The following is a 25,610-nucleotide window of genomic DNA, read 5'->3' as shown; positions in this document are numbered from 1 at the left end:
TTAAATAGAGATATTAAAAAAATACAATTTTGTTTGAAAGATTAAAAAATACTAATTAAAACTGATCATTCGTTATAGTTACTAAAATGGGTTCAAGGTTACATATAGTGAGATATATTTTTATTAATATATAGTCCATACACTCATATATATTTATCAATATATAGTTCCATTAGATTTCAGAAATAAGAATATACTAATATATTATCGTAAAACAAACATATACTCACCTATTTTTTTATTAATATATAGTTTATACACCCACGTATATTCTTAATATATAGTTTATACTCCCATTAATAAAACTTAGGCTGCCGCGGTGTTTAAATAAAGATATTAAAAAATACTAATTAAAACTGACCATTCGTTGTAGTTATTAAAATGGGTCCTGTGTTACAATTGTACACTCCTATAACATAATTAACGTATTATATAATAGTGTTATCGTAAAATACAAAATCATATTCTCCTATAACAACAATAGTTGTTAGTTTCTTCAAAAAAAACTTGTTAGTAAAACTGAATTGTATCATATAAAACACTAATTTTTTTTTTTTTTTGGTACAAATAAAACACTAATTTTATTCCCTAAAAAAACAATAATTTTATCAAAGAGAACAAATCCATCTTTGACTTTTGAATCCACATACACGGGAATCATTGTCCTATTTCCCATTTTATTCCCATCTTTGTCCTATTGCCCATTTTATTCCACGGGAATCTCTCACTCACTCCATTCTATTATTTCTTTGCATTCCATTACCTCCTCCTTCTTCTTCTTCTTCTTCAATCTCTCCCAAAACAAAACTCAAGCCGCCAGCCACCCAATTGGCCATTTCTGATAACCTTTTATGCAAATAAAATTCATATTTTTTATCATCTCATCTTCCTCTATATTTCTGTCAAAATAAATTTTTTTTAAGGAGTTATTTTGAAAAATGGGTCATTCTCATCTTCTCATATTTCTCCACTACATGCAACATCAACAACAGTAACAACAACAATCAAAGGATGCAACATCTATCCATTTTCAAGATATGTAAGATTTTTATTTTTGTAGATCAGTGGATTTGTGTAGATCTGAATCATTGACAATATTATTTGCTAATCCTTCAATTAGATCTTTGATAATAAAAAGATCCTTTTTATTGTTTGTTTCTGCAAAAATAATCGTATTAAAAGACAATTTTTATTTAATAAAATATGAAGAATTTTCTTCTTAAGAAATAAGAATTATTATTATTATTATTATTGTCGATAAAAAAAAAATTTGTTGGCAAATAATTTTTTTCCTTCAACAGTCACTCTCTGTTATTTTTTATTTTTATAAAACAAAACGAATACAATATATAAAAGACTTTTTTAATACAATATATCATAAAATTGATTATTTTTTATTTGTTATGAGTATATAAATTTTTTTTTGCTTAAAAGAAAGAAATGAAAAAATAAAACAAAACAATATATCATAATAAATGATTATTTTTAAAAAATATCATAATAAATAATGAGAAATATATGTACACAAATAACCCAACCCATAGATAAAACTCTAAAAGCAACACTTCCTTTTCATATAATAACTTAAAAAAACTTATAATTAAAAAAAATACTTTATACAATGATAGAAGTAAAAATAAATAAATAAATAAATAAATCAATGCCTAAAAAACAGAAAAGAAAAGAATAGATCCAGACGAGTCAGTTCTTTTCTCTCATATACCTGCAGCAATAACAACAATCAAATGATCTTCTTCAAAAAAAAAAACAACAATCAAATGATAAGATTAGATCTAACTTTTTGTTTTGAAGTAAATATACAATACAATTTCTTCTCTTCCTTCTTCTTTATAGATCAATGAATCCGTTTATGTTTTTTGGATCTGATATATATATTTTCATATTTTATCTTCAGAACAAAAAACTTTTATTTTGATTAAAATAAAGAAAACTTTTTTGTTATTAAATAAAATGAATTTTCTTTAATATTCTTTATAATTTAATAAAAAGACATAAGATTTGGTAAAAGAAGAATAAGTTTCCTGCAAAATAAATTAAATAAAATGTTAGAAAACAATTTGATGGAGAGAAAAAAAGAAACATAGCTGCAAAAATCTCATTAGCTTACCATGTATTTATTCTTGAAGATAAATTTCATTTTTTTTTGTTTCTTGTGCATCCTTCTTCAAAAGGAAAAACATAATATGCAAATAATTCATATTATAAGAAATAAAAAAAAATTAGCAAGAATGTTAGTCGTACCTTGATGCCATAATTTGTGAATAATCTTTGTTGATAATTGGATTCATCTTTTCTATTTTTTCAGCAATATAGTAGTAGAAGATGAGAGATGACAAAAATGAAAAGAAAATTAGAGAAAGCAGCAATATAGTTGAAGATGAGAAGGATAGAAGAGAGAAATGAAGATAAACTTTTTTAGAAAGAGAAGGTAAAGGATGGATATAAAAAGAATACATGAAGTTTGAAAGTTTGAAATTCAAATTCAAACCTTCAAAATTTTTGAATTAAAGTGATAACAAACATTGATTTATTCTCCCTCTTGTACGTGCAAATTTGGTAGGCAGTTTTCAAGCTTGTTACATATGTACCCTTTATTAAATTAAATCAACAGTGTAATGAAAAGGTTATAACAGTCAGATTGTGGTAAAAAACTCAGGAGTCTCCCAATTGAAAATTTCTTACCATCTTACCCTTGAATAAAGTTTTAATACAGTGCAGTTAAAAATTTAGGGACAGGGACATTTGTGAAATTTTGGTAGGCATTTGTTTTCTCATATAGATAATAGATTTGCTTGCATAAAAGCCATCGGTATTCGGTACCCACATTTTGCTTTATGTTCATTCAAGCCTGGCATATTGTCAAAAGAGAAATTATTAAAATGGTATAGTAATAAAATTGTACATGTGTGAAACATTTACTTTATCTTGTCGTGCATCACAATGGATAGAAAAAGTAGTATTTGTTTTCTTTTTTTAGATGTTTTTATTCATGAGAAATAAAGTATATTAGTATATTAGGGCAGGGACAAACATTGTGGTGGGTAGATGAGAATCGAGATTCCCTTTGGAGTGGCCTAGATTCCTTCTGCTTCCTTTTCATGTTAGCTGTGCTATGAACAACCTTCCTCACCCCATATTCATGCGACACTCTCCCCTTCCCTCAATATATATTGTAGCAATAGGAGCTACATATATGCCCTTTCACTTTATCCTAAACTGCCAAAAAATTAACATAAGTGCTATACCACGTATATCGTCACCAAATTGATCCTTGTGAAAGATCACCAACCTAATATTTTGGCTAAAGATCCTAACTGATCATTGTGAAACAAATTTACAACTTCCCTTGTACAATAAGACTAAAGATTCAAATTAATCCTAGTGAAAAATCACAAATATTTGGTCGTTGAGAATTAATATGAAAAATGTCATTCCAAATTTGATTCAAATAGTCCCCGATGAGGATTAAATTGTCTCTATTTTTTGAAGGGTAATATGTCTCTAAATATTATCATAAAAAATGAATAATTTGAATTTTTCAAATGAAAGTAATTCTTTTTATTTTTCAGCGATCAAGTAAATTACTATCTTTTGATAATACGATTTTTTTTTTTGAGGGAAAATGATAATACGAGTTTATAAGCTTAAACTAGACTTTTGACTCGTGCGTCGCACGAGTTTTCTCGACTATAATAGAGACCAATAAATAATCTTTAACCCTAAGATCTTTAACCCGTAAGATCATTGATATGGTAGAAAATATTTTCTTAAAAAAAAAAGCAAGCGGATAGGAATGAAATTGGTATGCAATGCATTTTTTTAGATGAAATTTGTTATGTTAAATAATTGCAAACCTAATAAAGCAAATGAGCAGGAAAAAAGTAGGTTAAGTTGCTGCAGACGTAACAAAATTAATAAATAAGGATTTACCCGTTATAAATTAAAAAATTGTCTTGTCAAGTACATTCTATACTTGACTTTCAAAAGATTAGACTTAGACTTGAAGAAAAGCTGAAAACAAATAAAAATTCTGACCTGCAAAAACATATAATTCATCCTAACCTATTTTTTAACTTATCAACAATGGTAAAAAAAGGAGTAGATTTGGAAAAAGGATCCATCATTGTGCTACCAAATAATTACTCACATAACTTGAAGAAGCTCAAGTGGAGCAGTAAATGATTCCTTGAATCCCAATCTAGCAATTGGATAGTAATTTTGTTTCCACCCCTATGTTTCGTGTTTTGCATTTTGCGGTAGTGACAATAATAAACTATAAAACCAAGCTTGAAAAGAAATAAATTACATAGTGCACAATTGAGTGTTGCGTTATATACAAGTTTGTTTTTTCGATTTGATCACGAGTGTTACCCTTTGATTAAATGTGATACTATGATATACCTTATTGATCCAATAGTAAAAAATATATTTGTACATGACCTAAGACTAATTTATCTACTCCACCCATCTCATAATAAGTGGTTCTTTTGTAAAAAAATATTGTTTCAAAATAACTGATCCGTTTCACGTTTCAATGCAATATTAATTATTTTTTTAATTATAACTTTAATTAATCTTGTAAGAAAAAACTCTAATTAATATTATTTTCACCACTCCCAATTCAATATAGTTCACTTTGCATTTATGATAATGGTGAATGCCAATACTTGACAAGAACACTTAAAACTGTTTTTTTTTTCTTTCTCTCATTCACTTGCCGGCGAAGCTAGCACAATTTTTATGAGGGGGCCAAATGTAAAGAAGAAATAAAATATATTTTAAAAATAATATATTAAACTTGATCAGCAAGTAAAATAAATTCATAATAATTTTTACTCATATTTAATGAAACGACAATGAAGAAAATAAAATCTAACAATAGTTATATTATATATAAAAGTTGAGCTCTATGAAGTTCTTAGAAATCAAATTTATCTATAATTGATACTAAACTAAATAGATTATCAATATTTTATTATTATCAACTATCTTTGAACCAACAAAATTGTTTGAAGTAGCAAGTAATACATTAATGAGGTAGCTACATACAAAACTATACTCATTATTCAAGGTTTTTTTTTTCCTTTTGGGGTAGTCAATACTACCCGATTCATACACAGTCATTCTCCCCTACATTCACTTGTGCATTTTTTTAATATGTATGAAATAAGCAAATAACTTCGTGGTTTGAGACGGAGGGAGTATATACTTCCTTGACAAAACCCATAATGAAAAGAATTGTGATTGGTGGATATAAATTGGATTTAGCCCGTGCACCGACTGTTACCTTTTGTTATTAAATGGAAGAATACCTTCCTTCTAAAATATATAGAGACACCGTGTGATACATGATGAATAGAGTGGTCACTAGGCATGCAAAATTTAATAAACGAAAATGCAATGTGGTACTCTTTCGACTTCAGAATCCAATTAGAAGTGAGGGTTATAGATCACAAATTCTCTTCAAATCACTCACGCTCGTCGATAATTAGGTAATCATCATTTCCTTTTTGTGATGCTTTATAGATTCTCCATTGGGTTTGTTTACACATTTCAGTCATCACCAATTAATATTCCTTTAATTTAAGACCTATTTATTCCCTAATTTTGGATTGTATGAATTTGGTAACTGAGAGTTAGCCGTCATTAACCATTTATTAACTTATCATGAATAATTGGAAGACAATTCTATGAGCTATAGTAAAATGTGAGGTGTAGTAAATTTTTTGATAGTGTATTGGGATAGTCTTTTATAACCTTAAAAAAATGGCATCCTATTTTATTTCCTTTTGCACATCCTATTTTGTTTTTTTTCATCTAATCTTTGTCTTTTCCTATATTTCTTTAGGGTCTTGGTAACCAATGTCTCAAGGACATTTGAGACATTATTTAAGGAACCCAAAATTGAAATGCATGTAAAAGTCATAACCTCACAATTTTAGATGTAAAAGTTATTGTTTTAGGATGCGTAAACAATGTCCTGAGAGCATTTGTTAGCATTTTCTTTTTATTTATTACATGTGTGTTCCTGGTTTTTCAAAGGATTTATGCGACTTGATGATGAAGACAAAGTTTCAGGAAATTTCGACCAATCATATGACTTCATGTTTGTGTTGTAGGATGCACTAAACACACATTTCCTATCATGTAGTGTGAATAGCGAACATGTCACTTTTTTTAATGAGAGAAATGCTAGCAACATAACACACACTTTTCAACACACTCTCTTTGATTGGTTAAAATTCACATGGGACCCACCAAATTTATATAGGACCCACATGATTTGATGGGACCCATGTGAATGGTAACTAATCAAAGAGAATGTGTTGGAAAGTATATGTTAAAATGTGTGTTGCTAGCATTTCTCTTTCAAGGAATGTGTTTAAAAGGTTATAAAAGACTAATTTGTTACAAGTATCTAATTTAAAGAACCGCATGATATATTTGACCAATGTTATATATCTCTTATCCATCCATTCATTACTTTTTTTTATATGTATAATTCTTTAAATTCCTATAGAAACAATGAAAAATCTAATGTAAATATAGAAGCATATAGCAGCGATACAGGGTATATAGCAAATGGCACTCTATTTGCCTAAGAGTTTCAAATTATATCAGCATTTTCAGTTAAAACAGTTTTATACATCAACATTACACAACAATGTATAGCCATGGTCCATAAGTGACAATAATAGCAATAGTGGATCAAGATTTATTTAGTCACAAATTCAAGCAACAAATCCAAACCAAACTTCCATTTCAAATTGAAAATATACAATACATAGTTATCAATTGGGGAGGAGCATCTAAAACACAACTCCTCAACAATCACACCCAAAGACTCATGAGTCATCATGAGTCTCATGACCATATTATATATTTATATTCCTTAATTAATTCCCTAGTAAATTATATACACACACACATTTTTACTTTATAGAATTTAAAGGATCAGCAATGATCAATATCATTGGCTGGAATAGACTGAGGAATACCATCCAACAAGCAAAATACAGGAGGAATGGTTAATGTCTCTGAATTTCCATAAGCATTCCAACAAAAAGGATCATTCAACATATCTCCTTGAGAAGGAAGAAGCTCAATATCTGAGAGAGTCAAGTTGGTGCAAGGGATTGAGTCACTGCATGCAAAATGCATTGGAGGGTGTCTTATATCATAAGTTCCCTTTATGCTTGTGTAAACTATATCTGATACAAACACTGCAGAAGTTTTGTTGCTGCAATCTTTACTGAGGCAGTAAAATTGGTCAATTATAATAGGATTTTTTACTGTATCCATGTGAATATTACTGAATGTAACTCCAGATACTGATCCGGATCCACCTTGCCATGTCTTAATTCTTACCCCATTGTCTGATACCCTTATAACTGAGTCCCTCACTGTTATGTTTGATACACATGCTTTTGAGTTGTGGTTTCCCAAACTACCAATGCTGAATAAAATAAAATACAATAAAAATAACATTAAGTTCAAATTATAAACCAGTACAATATATAAAGTATAAAGCTTATTAATTGAGAATTTGGATTGTATGTGGTCACAGTGTGACTTTTCACAGTGTGACTGCAGTCAACCACATCTAGATCGTCTGATCAGGATCAAATATTCCAAATTTCAACGCAGATTTTGATTCTTTCTCTTTAAAATCTAAATATTGATCTTGATTACATGTAGTCACGGGGTTGTGACCGCACTCAACTCATATCCAAACTACTGACTCTAACTTTTCATGAAGAAAAAAAAAGAATAATTTACCTAATGCCATGACCTGGTCCACATGTGATATTTTTTATATCAACATCATAGCAACCAGACCCAATGGAAACACAGTCATCACCTATAAAAGAAAAATTCATGAAAAAGTATTTTTGTTAATTCCTTTGGATGCTGCAACAGGTAAAAGGAGCTAGGGGATTGATTATTTAGTGACTAACCATTGGAAACTACGGAATTATATATTTTCACATCATTGGTATTTTCTATGTGTATTCCATCAGTGTTGGGGCTAAGTGCTGGAGCTGTTATGAAAATTGATTCCACATGGACACTTTGGCAGCCATCAAATCTGAAATGGAATTGAGGGCTGTTTTTTATCCTAAGTCCTTGTACAGTCAAATTTGAACTCATAAAAAACCTTATAGCCTGCAATATATAAATATTTTTTGTTAATTATACATAATGCAGTTACACAAACAGAAAATGTATAAATTACATAAGAAAGGTTTTGAAAACTTACAACTGGGCTGTCACAAGGTCCTGGTAATGTTGTTCCATTAGGCCCCTATGGAAATTATTGTTAGAGATCAACTAAAGTTTGAAGCATCATGATTTAATTTAACTTTTTTCCTTAAAATTTCAAATTATATGAATACCTTGTGAGGTTTACAAGGGAGGTCCCACCATTTTTGTCCTCTGCCATCAATTGTACCACTTCCTTCAAGTGACATCCCATTGACTCTATAAAAGACCAACCATTGACGCTTACTGTTGTTTTTTAGCCATGATTCAGGTCCATCAGGTGTCATTATAGTGCCATCAACCTTAGACATGTACAATAGCAAAGTCATCAGTAACCTTAGCCTTAATTATTAGACAGGATATAACTACAGTTTTCTTTAACTTAATCTAAAGTTTCAAATATATATTTTATATTTTCTGTGTTAAATTAATATTTTTTGTATGTTAAGTTAGTACTTTATGTTTTGTCCTCGTGAGCTTAGCTCAGTTGGTAGGGATAAAACATAATATATGTAAGGTCCGAGGTTCAAACTCCGGCACCACCAAAAAAATACTTTATGTTTAAAAATGTTAACAATGTAGGACCAAACTTTATTTTTCATCTATGTATATAAGCTACCAAAAAACTACTTGACCATTCAAAAACATAAACTAAATCTTCAATTCATCAAAGATAATATTTAAGTTATATTATAATGGTTGCTACAATATTTAATTAATCAAAATTGACATGATCTTTTTTAGTTTATAACTTTTTATATGAGGTTGTGAAATCGTTGTTGCCAATGAAGAGGGTCTAATTGTGGTGTAGTGCTAGTGATAAAACTTTCTTTATAATATACTCCATCATGCAATGATTTTGTACACAAATTTGTAGCAAAAAGTACACTAAGAATGGAAGTTGGTTCAACAATGTTAATATTTTTTGAAGATAAATGACTTATTTTTTGTCTAAGTATTATGCAACTAAAAAATTGCAGGTACATTACCTTTAATACCAAACCACCTTTACAAGGACCAGTGAAAATAGTAGATTGAACAATGAAGGAGAAACCAGGAGGAACAAATATAACATTAAGATCTGATTCACTTTGACAAGCAGTGTCCCATGCCATTTTGAATGACTCAGTATCATCAGTTATTCCATCTCCTATGGCACCAAATTTTCTTACATCCAATAAGCCAGATGCTACTTCAGGGCTAGGGCTAGGGCTAGGACTAGTACTAGGAGCTTCTTCAGGAGCACTACTAGTTGGTGAAGGTAGTGGAGAAGGAGGTAGTGAAATTTCAGATGATGAATTATGAGAATGTGAGTAATGCTTATGTTTTGTATGGAAATGGTGTCTAGCTTGGATAGAAAGAAATGAAGTAAGAAAATATATAGAGAATAATATTGTTGAAATAGGAGAGTGCCTCATTTTAAATATAGTTTGTACTAAAAATTAGGAAAAATGAGATACCAATTAATTGGCTTAGTGAGTGTCAAGTGTAAAAACAACTAGATGAAAGGAATAAAGTCACAAATAGTAACCTTTAGTTTGAGGAAGTTGAAAGAAAAACCAAAGGAGATTCTACTTTCTATGTTCAAGTGACTAGGAGCACTGGTACTAGAACACAAGTTGGTAATGGAATTGGATGGAATGGAATACATGCAGAATAAGAAAGGTTGGGTTACTATATATAATAACAAGTTGTATAGTGGAGAATGTGGTAAGTTTTATATGAATATTACCAAATTTTTTAATGGGTTTAGAAGTGGGAACCGACAAATATACCTCATAGACATTGAGCTTTCTTTTGAGGTTGTGGAGTCTGCATTTGGCAATTTTGAAAAGAGCAAAACGGAATAACCACACAAGTCAGGCTGGTTAGTGGACTAGCCTATCATGTTCTTCCCATAACCATATAATATAGTTATCTTTTTGTTCTGTCCCAACTATAACAAATTTGTTAAGGATAATATGTTTTAAGGCAACAAGAATAAAACAAAATGAAGTATTTCTTATATGTGTTGACAACAAATCAATTTTTAATATTTCTTTAACCCCTAAAATTACTTAATAGAAAGTACTATTAGTTGGGTAATTTTAATTTGGACCAGTGAAAGTTTAGGTCCAACTTGGACCAGTTTTTTTCAAGCATTGATCAAATGAGACACACGGATTTTATAATAGTCTAACCGCATGAAATTACTCTCTCACTGGCATGCACATGCTCTCTCTCTCTCTCTCTCTCCCCCCGGTTCCTTTTCATTCTTTCTTCAGGACTATCTCTTTCACCAACTCAATCTCATACCCAATCTCCTCCTTTCCTTCATTTTTTTATGTATTTTGTTGTTTCCCTCAAGTAGGTCAATTGATTGTCAAAATTTTCAATCAATTTATTATGTGTTGACAGCGTTTGGTTTTTTATTGAAATTTCTTTCTTGTAGCTAATTGAATTGTTGATTAATGGTGTCCATTTGTTGGAAGCTGAAGCAGCTGAATTATTTCTTCACTTTCCCCTTCACCATAAACACAAATCATTTACCCTTTTGAAGCTAACTGTGAATTGAGGCAGTGACATGATTTCACAGGCGGTGGCACTGAATTTTGTTCCGCGCGGCGAACCGTATTGAACCAGATTTCGGAACTCTGAGTTTAGAGGCATCAGACTACAATTTATTTTTATACTAAAAATTGCAACATTTTTTTTACGATAATTGCAATTTGTTAGAGTCCCCATTTTTTCGCCTGAGAAATAAATAAGGAACAAAATGATGTTGCGGTAAAAAAAATTAAATTAACTTTTTAAAAATATTTTAGTATCCGAAAATATATGCAGAAGTTAATGGGAGACTTCAAGATTCATCCTTTGATTTCTGGAAATTAATACATAATAACAAAATTAATTGAAAATGGCGTTTGTGAAGATTAATCTGCAACTTTATCGTGAATGAATAAATAAAGCCACAGGTTAATGGAAAATTAAAACTATCATTTGTATCTGGTTTAATATTTTGAGATAAAAGAACCACAGGTTAATGGAAAATTAAAACTATCATTTGTATCTGGTTTAATATTTTGAGATAAAAGAAGAATGAAGAAGACAAGAGGCAAATATAAGGATGAAGGAGGGAGTCTGTGCAATGAGAGAGAAAGATTTGATGAGTTTTATTTTGTGTGAATGGTCCATAATAAGATATGATGGGAGTTACAATCTAATGGTAAAAAAAATTGGTCCAAGTTGAACCCAAAGTATAGGTGGTCCAAACTAAAGGGACCCCTATTAGTTATGTTTCTAATTAACCAAGTTTTATTGGTTTAGACTAATAAAAAGAATCTTAATTGTGACTGAAGAACATAATTTTGTGGGCATGTATTCCATAAAATAGTCAATCACAATTACTTATAGTAAATTATGATAAGTTAAAACTAATAAATCATCAATTGTCTAAGATAACTATCAATATTTATCCAACTTTCAATGACTGAGGTCATACTCATACTATATTATGCAAGTATTTTTCACTACACACAGCTAGAACAAGTTTTAGGACTGCTATTGTATTTGGGTTGCACAAAGCCCCAAAGTATCTCCATAGTCCATACAGAATTAGAGACTAATCCTTCAAGGTACATAACATATATTCATTTAAAGGCCGACTTAAAAGTTATTATAGGATAAGAACCCTTACGTGTTATTCCATACGTATGAGATAAAAATCAAAATCACGACGACGAACTTAAGACTCAAATATCTGTCATCATGACCACATATTTAAGAGACTCAATTATCTGCCAATTGTACCACATTAACAATGCCTATTATGAATATATAGATAAAAGATTCAATGAGCGTCAAACATTAAACACCCAATTCATAATACAAATATTAATTTGCATGCCCATCTCAAGCACAGTTAAATTACATGTATAACATCGTTCATTGCATATTGTTCTTGTGTTAATCTTTGCAGGCTATAACAATCGTTCATGTAGTATTCATATACATAAATTCTCGAGTTTATTAGAGAATATACTCACTATATAGCAAACAGTACATCTCGGTCAGCATATGATGCATGTATGTTAAATTAATTAACTAGGCATGTTCACCTTCACGATAAAATAAGGCACCAATTATCTTAATTCCACGAAGATGATCAGGTAAAAGTAAGGTTAATTAAAGAAGCAAATGGACTACCATATCTATAGTGACAAGATTAAAAGTAATAACAAGTTGCATGGACACAATTTCAGTTTAAAAAACAAATGAATATGCAGTCTTTAAAGAGGATATATAGTAGTATAATACTACTAATTAAAGCTTTGCCAGCAATTAATTAAAATACTGAATTGTCATTGTATGCAATAGTATATTATTTAATATGTATCTTTAACCGTCCATCCACTCTGAAGTTGAGAATTGATGCATCTCTCATGCATGCTTTGCTTCCACTCACAGTCACAACAGCACTACTTACAATTCAGCACACCTATAACGCCGCCCAAATTCATATACCACTATACTTGGTCAGGGTTCTTTGGTTTCTTTTATCACTCTCATATATCATATGGCGGTTAAGCATTTTTATTTGCATTCTCAAACTCAAATGTACTCCACAAAACCTTAGATTAAGTACTATATACATTGATGCTGTAACAGTTATGAAATTCTTTTACTTTCCGTTTTCTTTTTCAGGAATGACTTATTTTGCATAGCATGCCACATTCAGTGGATTGGAATTCCCTCATAAAGTGCGACCTACATTTCTAGTAAATAGCACAACCTCCCTCTCATATCATATACCATTGTGTCACACCCTTTAAAAAAGTTATTATTAGTTTAGATTTAGAGTCCATTTGGCACTGTTTTTTTTTTTATTTTTGACAAGATCACTTTTTTTAAAACTAAATAATCAAAATTTTAGAGGTTTTCATCCGTTTGTTACATATTTTAAAAATCAAATTTGAAGTAGAAAATGCTTCAAATAGAAACTATTTCAATAGCTGCTCTAGAAAATGATTTTTTCTAAGTATTTTTTTTAAATGATTTAGTCTCTCGTAAAAAAGCACAAGAACTGCTATTTTTTTAATTGTTTGTTATGGATTATAAAAAAAAATGATTTTCATGTTCAACAATTTAAGGATTAATTTTTGGAGATTTTAAATAAAAGCATAAGTTGTTTTGTGTTTGTTTACTAAAACGAAAATCACTTTTTTTAAAATTAACCAGTTTTAGAAAATGGTTTTTAGAAGAAACTACTAAAAAAAAAACTAATTTGAAGATGTTTCTAGATTAATTTTTTTTTCTCATTTTTTAAGAATTGGTAACAAACGTATGCATGAAACCTTTCAAAAGTGTTTTTTTTTTCTTTAAAAAAATTGTAAAATAAGTTGTAACAAACGAGCTTAATTATTCTCTAAATTATCGAGTATTAAAATTAATTTTCTATATAATTTATTTATTAATAAAAAATTACAATAAAAAAGAATTGAGTTATGAGTGGAAAAATTATTTATACCTTTTTTAATATGTAAATTATAGTCTTAATTGGAGTTTCTATGATAAGCAGAGATCAAAAGTGTTGCGATTTTTTTTTTTTAGGAAGTTGTGAGATTTTTTTTTTTTTTTAGGAATAAAAGTTGAAGAAACATTCTTGGGTGACTAAAATGAAAAGTTGAAATATTTATATAGACCAAAAACATATTTAACTTTTAATTCAAAGATATCTAGCAATATGAATACACAGGTGACAACTGAAAGCATGTTAGTTGTTTTGAGGATTACATTTTTTTTATAATTACATGTTATGTGAATAAATTCTATCATTTGTAATTTACACATAAAAGAGTAAAGTGTGATCTATCACCATCCAAATTCGATTTATCTAAATTTCACTTGTATTTTTCTCACTGAATGAATTGTGATGAATCACGTTTTACTCTAGTATGTAAATTACACATGGAAGAATCCATTTTCCCAAGGTACAAATACACACATACTTATTTTGCACGGTGTAAACTTTTGTTGGAAACTTCCATCAACCTCACCAAATCTCACGTGTCTTCATTAAATAAGCAATATGGGTTGTCTATTAAGCATGAATTTGATTAGATAGAGTTAGATTTATTGTTTAGTAGTAATGGGTTTGTGACATGAATGAAGAAAGTAGGTTCCCATAGAAACCCACATGTTATGTGTTGTTTAGTTCATGAAATAGATGAATTAGAAGGGATAATTGGTTAGAATGTTAGTTTTTTCCAATAACTAATTAGTGGGTTGAAAATATAATGTAAGTTAGCTACGTCACAAAGAAGAGAAAAATAGGTTTTTCATAGAAATTTTTAAGCTTAGTTATTTATTGAGTTAAGTGATTATTAACTAATGATTAGTTTGTTAATATTTTACTTGTTACATGACCAGAAGACTTTTGTTACTGATGAGTATTGAAGCTTGCCTCGGTGTACTTTTATGCAACTAGTCTTGTACTTACCTACACATATCATAGAAGATTATCATTCTAATGAGCATGTGTGTCACTAAACTATTTTGGCAATTGATTGACTTCCATTGTCATAGCACCTTCAATGTTCAGCCAAAAGAGCTTTGTTGCTTAAGCCTAGTATACCATAAGAATGGCCATTGTTTTCCTCCATATATAGTTTAATCATTGGGTTGATTTGTTGTTGAGCAAACATTGGTTTGAAATATGCGCATGAGAAAAGTGACTTTCCCTAAATAGGCTTGAATCACTAATTTGGGGCTGTAGTTGAAGTTGTGTGTGTAGAGATATGCATGCAAACATAGTTTTCTGAGAATTACCATGGTAGTGTGAGTAGTTCTTGAAGCAGTTACCATTAGCTAGTTAAATTGATGGTTTTACCTATAATCTAGACCTTGGGATGAAGTAATAATGTTTAGGGAATGTTACCTTGAATTAGTTATAGTGAAGTTAGTTTCCCCTTTAGAAAAGTCTTATGTTATGCTAATTTAACTCTGATTAGTTGCTTTTAACTAATAATAATTGGGAAGATTACTGGTTTTACCCTAATTAGTGATTAGAGGGCTGAATATGTTTTGTTTAATAGGCCTCGAAATGAGAAAATTATGAGAAACCCAAGTAAATTATGAGTTTTTTGCTATGGGAATTGAACTTTAGTTTGTGTAGGATAGACTTTAGGGAAGGAGGAAGATTAGGCATCGTGAAGACTGGACTACATTTACCTTAGCATAGTTGAACAAAACATTCCATAAGGAATGACTTGATTAAGTAATGAGGAGTAAGAGTAAGTATCGATTATTTGAATGCTTGGAGAGAACCCCCATGGTAGATTATATTCATCTTAGGAGAAATTTTTATTATTAAATTGTCAGCTTCGTAACTCAAATAAATGGATTGATGTTGACAAGTTAAATATGAATATGTATATGACGACTAATGGATTAAATTGCTCAGTTTCATATGTGTGTTACACTATCAATTGTTACCAAATTAGTACAATTGGTAGGATAGTTTGTTTAATTTTCCATCCTGTTGTGATTAGTACAATTGATAGGATATTTATTCTGTTTGCATTGAAAGCAACCAGTTCTTTTTCTGTTTTCCAACATTATAATCTTTACAGGCAACAATATATTATATTTTTTTGTCTAAAGCAACAATATATTATATTACTATCATGATAATTGGAAGCAAGACAACCTTAGAAGCCAAACTTCTAATTATTAAGGGAGATATGTCAAGCAAGCTTTAAAACCATCCCTAACTAAATCACATTGTGAAAGGGAATAAGTATATCACTAGAATAAACAATTGTTCTAGTTAATAGTTAATACAATCTGTTAAAAATTGAAGATCAGGAGAACAATTAAATCGTGAAGAGAGATCAACTTGAAACTTATAATAAACTGAGGTGGTTTTCTTTGGTAGAAACGGTACAAACAAATTAATGGAACAAATAACAAAAGAGAGACTATTAACAACATGAAACAGGCTACATACAATTCTACAAACAGGGAGTCCATAATATTTACACAAGACAGCATTCTAAGTCTATGACGACGCAAACAAAGAACACTGCTTTCTTGCGTGAGACGGAACCAACTTCACCAGCATTTCAGCAGGCACTCCCTTAAGCTCTGTGTCAAATCACCAGCAACAACAGCATTAGAGAATAATTCAGTAGAAGGATATAATAACATGATACTCGGGAAAACTAGTTCTCACCGTTGGCTTTGAAGTTAAATAAAGGAGGAAGATGACGCCCATTTGGTAAGCGGGTATTTGGATCACGCAATTCATCAAAGAAGGGATGAACCAGAGCCTCCAACTACATTTCACAAGGCACAAAACAATATAACTATAATGCTATATTGGAAATGATTTTAGGAATAATACTGAAGAATCTTCAGTTAATGAAGATGAATTATCGATGTGAATATTAATATATTTTCATTTGATGCACATGTAGTAGGTATATAAAGAGAAAACTAAGAGATTTATGGGAAAAAAATGGGAAAAAATATTGATAGAAATCGCTTGAATTTTGAAAGGCACAGGAAAAGGCCATCACATATCAATGGAAATTAATACCATGAACAGAAGCTATAAAATGATTGCGAACATAACTTGACAGTCTATGTTATTCAACAAGATTAAAACTGCCTATAAAGCTTCCACATATCTTGATAAAATTATATACTCACAGCTGTGCTTCGAAGATTTGGAGAGTATTGAAGTAGTCTTGAGACGAGATCCACAGCTTCCGGTGGCATACGCTTGCGAAAGATCTGATGATGAATATTCATATATATATATATATTAACAACACTACGAAATAATATGCATAAATGGACAGGAAAAAGTGAAAGTTACAATACCTTGTGCCATGGATGAGCTTTGATTTGTGGGAATTTGAACTCAGTGTAATTAGGATTCATACACTTTATTTCTTCCCTTGTTGGGGTACCTAAAACCTGCCAGTCAATCCAAAAATCTTAAGTGATGAAAGATAGCATGGCTTTAATAATGTAAAAGAAGAGGACTATCTGTTAAGGATATCTATATCTACAAGCTATTACATACATTCAAATGGAAATTGTACAAAGCAAGTATCATCAAGCAAAGAGAAACAATTGATCGTAAACAGAAATCCTGGATTTCACGGAGTACAAAATTTTGGATTTCATCTCACCTTGATAATTTCAACGAGCTGGTCTACTCCACTCGCACCGGGAAAGAGAGGCTGAAAAGAATGTGAATTCATTCTTAGTTTCTACAGAGATATGGATTCTAAATAAACCATAATCAGACATAATTAACATGTAGATAGATACCTGGCCAAGCAATAGTTCGCCAAGCACACAGCCAGCTGACCAAATGTCAATGGCTGAGGTGTATTCAGTTGCACCAAATATAAGCTCAGGAGCTCTATAATACCTCGAACAGATGTAAGATATGTTTGGTTCACCCTTGACCTGTCAAATACAAACAAAATTTATTCACGATAATATATCGGATGGACAGTGAAAACAGACAATAGGTTTTCTAGGTTGACGATAAACATACCAAGACTTTTGCACTCCCAAAGTCACACAGCTTCAGCTGATGGGTGTGAGGATTGACCTGTTATCAGATAACATTCAAAAGATTGAATATGAAACTAAATTTGTCTTACAAAAGAAGGAAAAATACATCTTGAAACAAATTACTCCATACAATGATTTAAGTTGCACCATGCAAATCAAAACAAAAAGACTAAGACATTAAAGAAGCAAATTACGAAACATACCAGTAAATTTTGAGGTTTTATGTCCCTATGAGACACTCCAACACAGTTATGAATATAAGCTAGTGATCTACATATCTACAAAATAAGAAATAGAAGGAATGAGAAACAACAAAAAGTGGCATAAGCAGCACAGTAGATACCATAATATCTCTACAATTTACGAGAAAAATGAAATTTTATAAATTACATAGAAACATACCTGGTAAGAATAAAGTTTTACGTATATCAATGGCATCCTCTGATTCATTTTGCTGTAGTGTCTGATCACACGATGGACAGTCTCAGGAACAAACTCAAGTACCAAGTTAAGATAGAGCTCGTCTTTTTCAGTTGTTGAAAAGAAACAATGCTTCAAAGTTACAACATTGGGGTGGTCCAGAAGGCGCATTGTTTGCAATTCCCGGTTCTTATACCTCTTGTCTTGAAGAACCTTTTTTATAGCCACAGTTTCACCTGTCTCCAAGCACTTAGCCTGCACAATAACCGAAAAAAAATATAATAAACATCTGTTTACTTCAAACTGTATCCAATTAAAAGCTGCAAATTGAAGAACATAAAAGGGACTAACCTGGAAAACTACACCAAATGATCCCTGTCCAACAGCACGCTCAGCCATGTAGCTTATTGTCTACAATCATAAAATCATCGCAAACATCAAACAACACATAAATGACTTTACAAATATGGACAAAAACGATCCAATTATCCACACAACAAGCAAGACAACAGAAACGGACCTGCTTTGGCTGGCCATTTTTACCACCAATGGTAGTGACAATTACATGTCCTGCTTCAGTACTATTTCCATCTACCACATGTGCTTCCATTTCCTGCATTGTGTTTAACAAGTTTTGACATAAGCAAACTAAGGGTCTGTTTAGATAAACATCTTAATTGAGTGCTTATGGAATGCGTTTATCATAGTGCATATGTATAAGCTCTTTTTTGAATGGTAGATGTTAGTAATTAGCTTCTAGATTAATATTTACTCCTTCGTCCCGGTTGGAACCCAGGACCTCCAACTCCTTATCCCTTAGTTCAAACCAGTTGAGCCACCCAAGTCCCCTGATTATGTATAAGCTATTTCTATAACAAAAGATAAAATAAAGTCGAGTTGTATTCAAATTTCAAATAAGCCAAGTTGTTTTCATAAGTTGTTTCCGTAACCTCTTCCAAACAGTCTCACAAATTATTTATGCCAAAAGATTAGCTGAAATAAGTCAAATCCAAACAGGCCCTAAATATTTACAATGAAATTGTTGAATAGAATGTAAAAGAAAATAAAAAAGACATTTTTTTTATGATTTATATTAATTTACCTTATCATCCTTAATTCTCATGCCAAGAATCTCATCAGGTAACTTATCAACAGCAATAGCTGAACTTGCATTTACATCTACTATTCCAGAAGCAGGTGCTACACCCGCTGTTGCCATTATCACAACCAAAGTAGATCAAGATTTTTTTTTTGCAGCTTCAATTGAATCAACTACCTCAAATGAAAAGAAATTTAAAGTATAGAACCCTAAAGAGAAAACAAGGTATTTCAATTTTCAACACCCTTATCTGCAAATATTAATATGAAAAATGTTAATTAAATAATACTAAAATGGGTATGAAGACAGAAAGAAAAACCAATATTTGGTTGTTATAACTGAAAAGTAACAAACTAAAATTAACTAAAAATTGGTTTACAATGATTATAACAATACAACATGATTATTAATAGATGCCAAACAGGCAAACAGACACAGATCAAACTTATGCAGATGTGATTAAGCTGATTTGGTTATATTAACAAAATTAGCATACATAAATTTTAACCAAATCAGCTTAATCATATCATAATTATATTATAGAAATATAGATAAAGATACATAATAGAAAAATAAAAGGGATGTTGATTTGAGAAGAGAAACTTACGGATCCTGATTAAGAGAAAACAAGTTCCGAACGACAAATGCAAATGTTTTGTTTTTGTTATGTTATGTTTTGTGGTGTCTGATTTTATCTTCTTATCTAATCTCATTAGTCAACACAAATAAAAGCCCCCAGACATTTTTTCTTCTTTTTTTTTCAGCTTTTTGACCGTCCAATTAAAATTAACCGATGCTTTTTCCTTTATTTAAAAAAAGAAAACATATGATACATTAATTACTTAATTGACCATATCAACAAAAAATAATAATTTTTTTGTCCTTGAATGTGTAATGAGTAGTCACAATAATTTTTCAATGTATTAAAATTTCAAAATAGTCTCTGATTGATTGTGCACTCTGTTGGTAAAAGTAGTTTATAAAGACTATTATCGATGACTATTATGATATAAGAACTAAAATGACAAAAAATAAATACTTATAAAGACTAATATGACAATAAGTAAGTATATTAAAAAACTAATATGACAATATTAATGAAACATTTGAACATCATGGACTATTTTGACTAATGAATTGTACAATCAATGACTATTTGAAATTTTTTATACATTAAAAGACTACTGTAACTACTCATTACACATTCATGGAGTACAAAAAAAAAACACGTGGTTATGTTCATCAATCACCATCAAATAAAAACAAAATGGGTTCGCATGAATTTAATTTGAACTACCATTATAGATTTAAATATGGCTCATTATTCGAACTACGACATCTCACTTATTCATTTTAAATGGTAAATTTGTAGTCAATATGCTACTAAAAAAACTATTTAAACACACATAGTTCACAAAAATTTAAACGCTTAATACCTCAAAAAAGAATGTAACACTTAAGTGATGTTCTTGGTATAAATACAAAAAAAAAAAAAAAATTAACTATTGCTATTATTTTATTAACCACAAAAATTCATGTCATTAACCGGATATTTTATATAGATTCAAAAAGATGACTAAGTACATGACGACGGAAAAAAATGATAAATTAATTTCTCTTTTTGAACTTATAAATAATAAATTTTAAAAACACTAAAAAGTTTAAACATCTATATTTTAAAATTAAATACTTATCATTTTATAACTATTATTCATAAAACATAATATTACTCTCTGTTTCAAAATAACTAACATATTTGATCAACATACATAAATTAAGAAAAATATATAAATAAAAAATAGTATTAATCTAACGTACAATTGAAAAAATATAGTAATAATTAATTTTGTATTACAAATAAGTCAATTGTTGTTTCTTAAAGAAGTCAATTGTTTTATAAGAATGAGTATTTTTTTTTTAAATATCTGTAAAAAAATATTTAAGGAAATAATATCTGTAAATTGTACGTCAGGAAAATATGTGATGCCTAGAGTATAATTTGTGTTTTTTTTTTTTAAGAAAAAGCATAATTTGTGTTGTTTTTCACCTTTTTTTCTTTTTTTGAAAGAGTGTTGTTTACCTTAGAAGTTAGAACCAAGGATTACACACGCTAGTAAACAGCATTGGTTTGACCATCAATAAGATTGACATTCAACTCAATACGTACTTTCTAATCAATTTTGAACGCTTTCTGTTGAAAAAAAAATCAATTTTGAACGCTGGTCATTGTTCTATGCTCAAGATCATAGGTATTTTCATGCGTTGACTACAAACAAATTCAATTCATTAGTTGTTTTTTTTGACAAATTCTATATATGAATTTCATGCTATATCATTGTGGTGACGTTTACCGTGGGAATATCAACTAATTTTCCCATGATGGGAAATGCCTAATTCTACCATTGATATAATGCTTATATATTGCATGGCTTAGATTGAAAGGGTTACTCTTCTTAAGATTGAAACAGAACCGGAGGGGTACCTACCTGCTATCACTACCAACTTCAACATTCATTTGTTTTTTATTTGATTATGACTATTTTTTATCTTACAGAAATTATTGTGTACATTGTGATTATGATTTGTGATCGAACTACATTTATTTATTAAACTGAATTAATTTATTTTTTTACTCAAAATTCAATTAAATTGAATTAATTTATATCTACCTATAAATGTTTTTTTATAATAAAATAATTTAAAGAAACAAAATTTGGGAACCGGAAAATTAGAAACCAGTTAATTTATATCTACCTATAAATGTTGTTTAGCCACTAAAATCCGTAAAAGCTTTTGTCTTTATTTACATTTTATATATCTCATAATTTTTTATTGTCAATCCATTGTAAATAAAAAATTTGGGCTGTGTTTGGTAAACAAAAAAAGCTAGCTTATAGCTTGTTGGACTAGCTTATAAGCTCGTTGGATGAAAACGTGATGTGTTTGGTAACAAGCTTTTTTCACGAGCTTATAGCTTTTTTTGAGAAGCTATTTCAAGTAGCTTTTTAGCTTATAGCTGATAGCTTTTTACATTTTCTTCCAATAATAACCTTATTATTTTATTTTTATTACTTTTGTACCCTTCTGTAAACAAAAGCAACTGTCCCACTACTCACCACTCACTCACGTATCATTGTTTTCCTCTTCGGCCAAATTTCTTAAAGGAAGTAAATTTTTGTCATTTTTGTTTCTCTTTTAAATCAATGTTTTTAAGATACACAAAGTCTAGTATAGTTCTTTAGATTTGTGAAATGATAATTTAGTCACTTAAATGTATATGATCGAATTTATTCTTTTTCAAATTTAGCATTATAGAATGTTTAATTTCATGTATGAAGAAGGGACCAAAGACAATACGTGACTTTCATAGATTTTGATGAATAAATATTTTCAAAGGTTATATTTTTTTTGACATAATTTTGATTTTTTTTAAATTAAATTGTCATGTACTTTTAGGTCATTTTATATTTATAACAGCTAATTTTACCAAACACATTATTTTTAATTAGCGAGCTTTTCAGCTATAAGCTATCAGCTATCAGCTACCAGCTATCAGCTAGCTTTTCAGCTATCAGCTAGCTTATCAGCTATCAGCTAGCTTATGGCTTATTTTTACCAAACAGAGCCTTGGTCTTTAGTAGACGCTTAAGAGACTGTTTTGTAACACATCTCAATTAGCTTATAGCTTATAGCTTATAAGCTCGTTTGATAAAAAAAAGCTCTGTTTGGTAATACTTTTTCACCATGAACTTATAGCTTATTTCACGAGCTTAAAAGCTCTGTTTGGTAATACGAAGTGATAAAAAATCTTATCTTCTCTCACAAGCCTCAATAAAATATAAATATTTTGATTTTGACCCTTATAGATTTTTTTATCAATTTTTTGTTTCAATATTTTATAAAGATGAGTCTGTTTCTTTTGTAAAAAAACACCCGTTTAATAATATATTTTTTTTATCAATTTTTTGGTTCAATATTTTATAAAGATGAGTTTGTTTCTTTAGTAAGAAAAAAAAACCTTTTAATAATAGAGATAAACAATATCTATTTTTTACAAAAAGTAAATACAAATTGATCGAAAAATATTCGGTACTGACAAATTCTAAAATAAAATTAAGCCATATTCATAAATAAATGAAAATAGAACATGGAAATTGGCTTGATAAAAGAAAAAAAAAGAACATGGAAATTAGTACAAAAGGTGAAGGTACAGTTCTTTAATTAGTAGAAAAGATACACTCATGGAATCTAAGCCATCCAATAATGGACTAGTATATCAATGGTAGAGGTGGGCATTTCCCATGGTGAGAAAATTAATCGATTCTCCCACCATAAACGTCACCTATCATTGTCGGTGATTATTACTACTACTTTGCTTCCATATGTATTCAGTTGGTTCATTTGATGGAAAATCTTTATTAATTTAAGTTGCGGTCACCATGTTCCATGCATTTCTACAATTTAGAAAACAAAGCTACTTTGTACCAAAAAAAAAAAACAAAGCTACAAAGATAATTATATATTGATCATCTTATCTTAGTTAATATAAATGTTTTTATAAAAGAAGTTAATATAAATGTTAAGGAGTCTCGATTCCTAATTGAATATAAATGTTAATCTTTAAATCATTTTTCTTCCAAAACGGCACCTCCACATATGTAAGTAGTCTATGTTAGATTAATTATTTAATTAATCAATTATGGATTGACAATAATCAATTATTATAAGTTAATATTATATTATCCCTCTCATGGTTGTCGGCGTTGTCGGTGGTTATCATTCATCAACCTAAATCTTAAAGGTACACAATTTTTTATTCCTTCTTTGTTGTCTTGATATGCTATAATTTGTATCTATCATGTATGGCTAAACATTAAAAAATTTATCAATTGGTATCAGAGTCAAATAGATACAATTATGGCTATCACGTATGAACCCTATTTTGGTTGAATCACAATTTGTGTATAAATCGATTCAATTATTCTTGATATTAAATTAGGGGTTTGTGTATGTCGTATATGGCTTTATTATTTTATTTGTATGTGGCATGACTTGAAATTAGTTTTCAATCATATATGGGTGTGGCTATTTGAATCGTTGAATTCCAATACATGGTATTAACAATTCTTAAAATATTTTCCTTGTCCAATGTATAGCGATTGTGTTCCTTAACAAACCCAAGTTAATCGCTGTGTATTGGTATGTTATGAGAAATCTATGGTTTTATATTCTAATTTGTCAAAACCCAGTTTTTCGACGTATGATTTCAATCTATTATTCATTCATTCATATATATATATATATATATATATATATATATATATATATATATATATATATATATATATATTATTCTAAAAGTTGTTAAATGGATTCTCTTAGTTAATCGCGAACAAAACCCCTATATTTTCGATTCGCGATTTCCATGAACTGGGTCGATATACCTTAAAATTGATATGTGGTTTCTCTTTGTCTCTCAATCGCGATCAAAACACTTTTTGAATCGTTGAATTCCGCTGCATAAATTTTTGACCCGTTTCTTTGATTTCCGGGTGAAGAAGATCCAGCGTGTGTTTTTCACGCGCCTGTGTAATGCAAAATATTCCAAACTTGTTCTTTTATGCCAAATAATAATGTAATTATTATATTCCGACTACTGTGGTATAATTTTGGAATTCCTGAAGTAGATATTTTATGCGTTATCAATTGGGGATAAATTGTTTTCCAAAAATATCATAATCTCTTTATGAAAATTCCTTACTCTTTTATACATATCAGATATATATTATTATATGGGGGTGAACTTGTAGTTTGCTTGTACCTAAGGTATTCTTAAAAGGATTTGATTTAGTTTATACCCTTAATATTTGAGATTATGATTCATGAAATCTCTAAATATTTGATGCAAATTAACATGAGATTTTTTTTTTTGAATTATGTATTCTCTAGATTTGAGTCTATAATATCCTATGAGAAAATATTCTTTTATGGTAATAACACTCATGTGAATTAGTTTTAAAGTGTTACGATTGTGAAAATTTTTAGACTCAAACTTATATTCTTGCATCATATATTCTATATATATTTTGAGATTTGTTGATACCCTCAAAATTATTTGTCTTGTCAAGAATAACCTTACTATTATACTATATATATTCTTGATTTGTGGGTTTCAAAACTTTGTCAAATCTTAAAAGGATCGTTGAGAATAATTTCTCTTCAAATCATATATTCT

General features: G+C 29.6%; 2 protein-coding genes and 2 long non-coding RNA genes across 4 annotated transcripts; 1 reads left to right on the top strand and 3 right to left on the bottom strand.

Moving 5' to 3' along the window:
* Positions 1-735: 735 nt before the first annotated feature.
* On the top strand, positions 736-2,756 carry LOC146957480 (uncharacterized). The gene is made up of 2 exons (XR_015023179.1): positions 736-1,039; positions 2,327-2,756. It is a non-coding gene; the product is annotated as an uncharacterized LOC146957480 (long non-coding RNA).
* Positions 1,465-2,399, bottom strand: LOC146957481 (uncharacterized). Its single transcript, XR_015023180.1, has 2 exons — positions 2,263-2,399; positions 1,465-1,723 (listed from the first exon to the last, which is right to left on the bottom strand). It is a non-coding gene; the product is annotated as an uncharacterized LOC146957481 (long non-coding RNA).
* Positions 2,757-6,751: 3,995 nt separating the features above from the next.
* LOC146957479 (Pectin lyase-like superfamily protein) lies at positions 6,752-9,936 on the bottom strand. The gene is made up of 6 exons (XM_085736769.1): positions 9,273-9,936; positions 8,418-8,585; positions 8,282-8,326; positions 7,980-8,187; positions 7,801-7,882; positions 6,752-7,477 (listed from the first exon to the last, which is right to left on the bottom strand). Exons 1-6 carry the CDS (start codon positions 9,699-9,701, stop codon positions 6,976-6,978), a joined length of 1,434 nt encoding a protein of 477 aa, XP_085592895.1. The 5' UTR covers positions 9,702-9,936; the 3' UTR covers positions 6,752-6,975.
* A 6,266-nt stretch (positions 9,937-16,202) lies between these two features.
* LOC146957478 (glycogen synthase kinase-3 homolog MsK-2) lies at positions 16,203-20,048 on the bottom strand. Its single transcript, XM_085736764.1, has 13 exons — positions 19,983-20,048; positions 19,379-19,625; positions 18,797-18,889; positions 18,628-18,687; positions 18,259-18,531; positions 18,060-18,134; positions 17,837-17,893; positions 17,605-17,745; positions 17,463-17,513; positions 17,149-17,244; positions 16,975-17,058; positions 16,496-16,598; positions 16,203-16,407 (listed from the first exon to the last, which is right to left on the bottom strand). The coding sequence occupies exons 2-13, from the start codon at positions 19,493-19,495 to the stop codon at positions 16,322-16,324; spliced, it is 1,236 nt and encodes a 411-aa protein (XP_085592890.1). The 5' UTR covers positions 19,496-19,625; positions 19,983-20,048; the 3' UTR covers positions 16,203-16,321.
* Positions 20,049-25,610: the final 5,562 nt, after the last annotated feature.

The sequence above is a fragment of the Medicago sativa genome, chromosome 1, assembly GCF_051527215.1.
Source record: "Medicago sativa cultivar Bolivia chromosome 1, Bolivia_mono, whole genome shotgun sequence".
Classification (NCBI taxonomy): Eukaryota; Viridiplantae; Streptophyta; class Magnoliopsida; order Fabales; family Fabaceae; genus Medicago; species Medicago sativa.
Note: the sequence above shows the minus strand (reverse complement) of the source record. Positions and strands in the feature narration are given on the sequence as shown.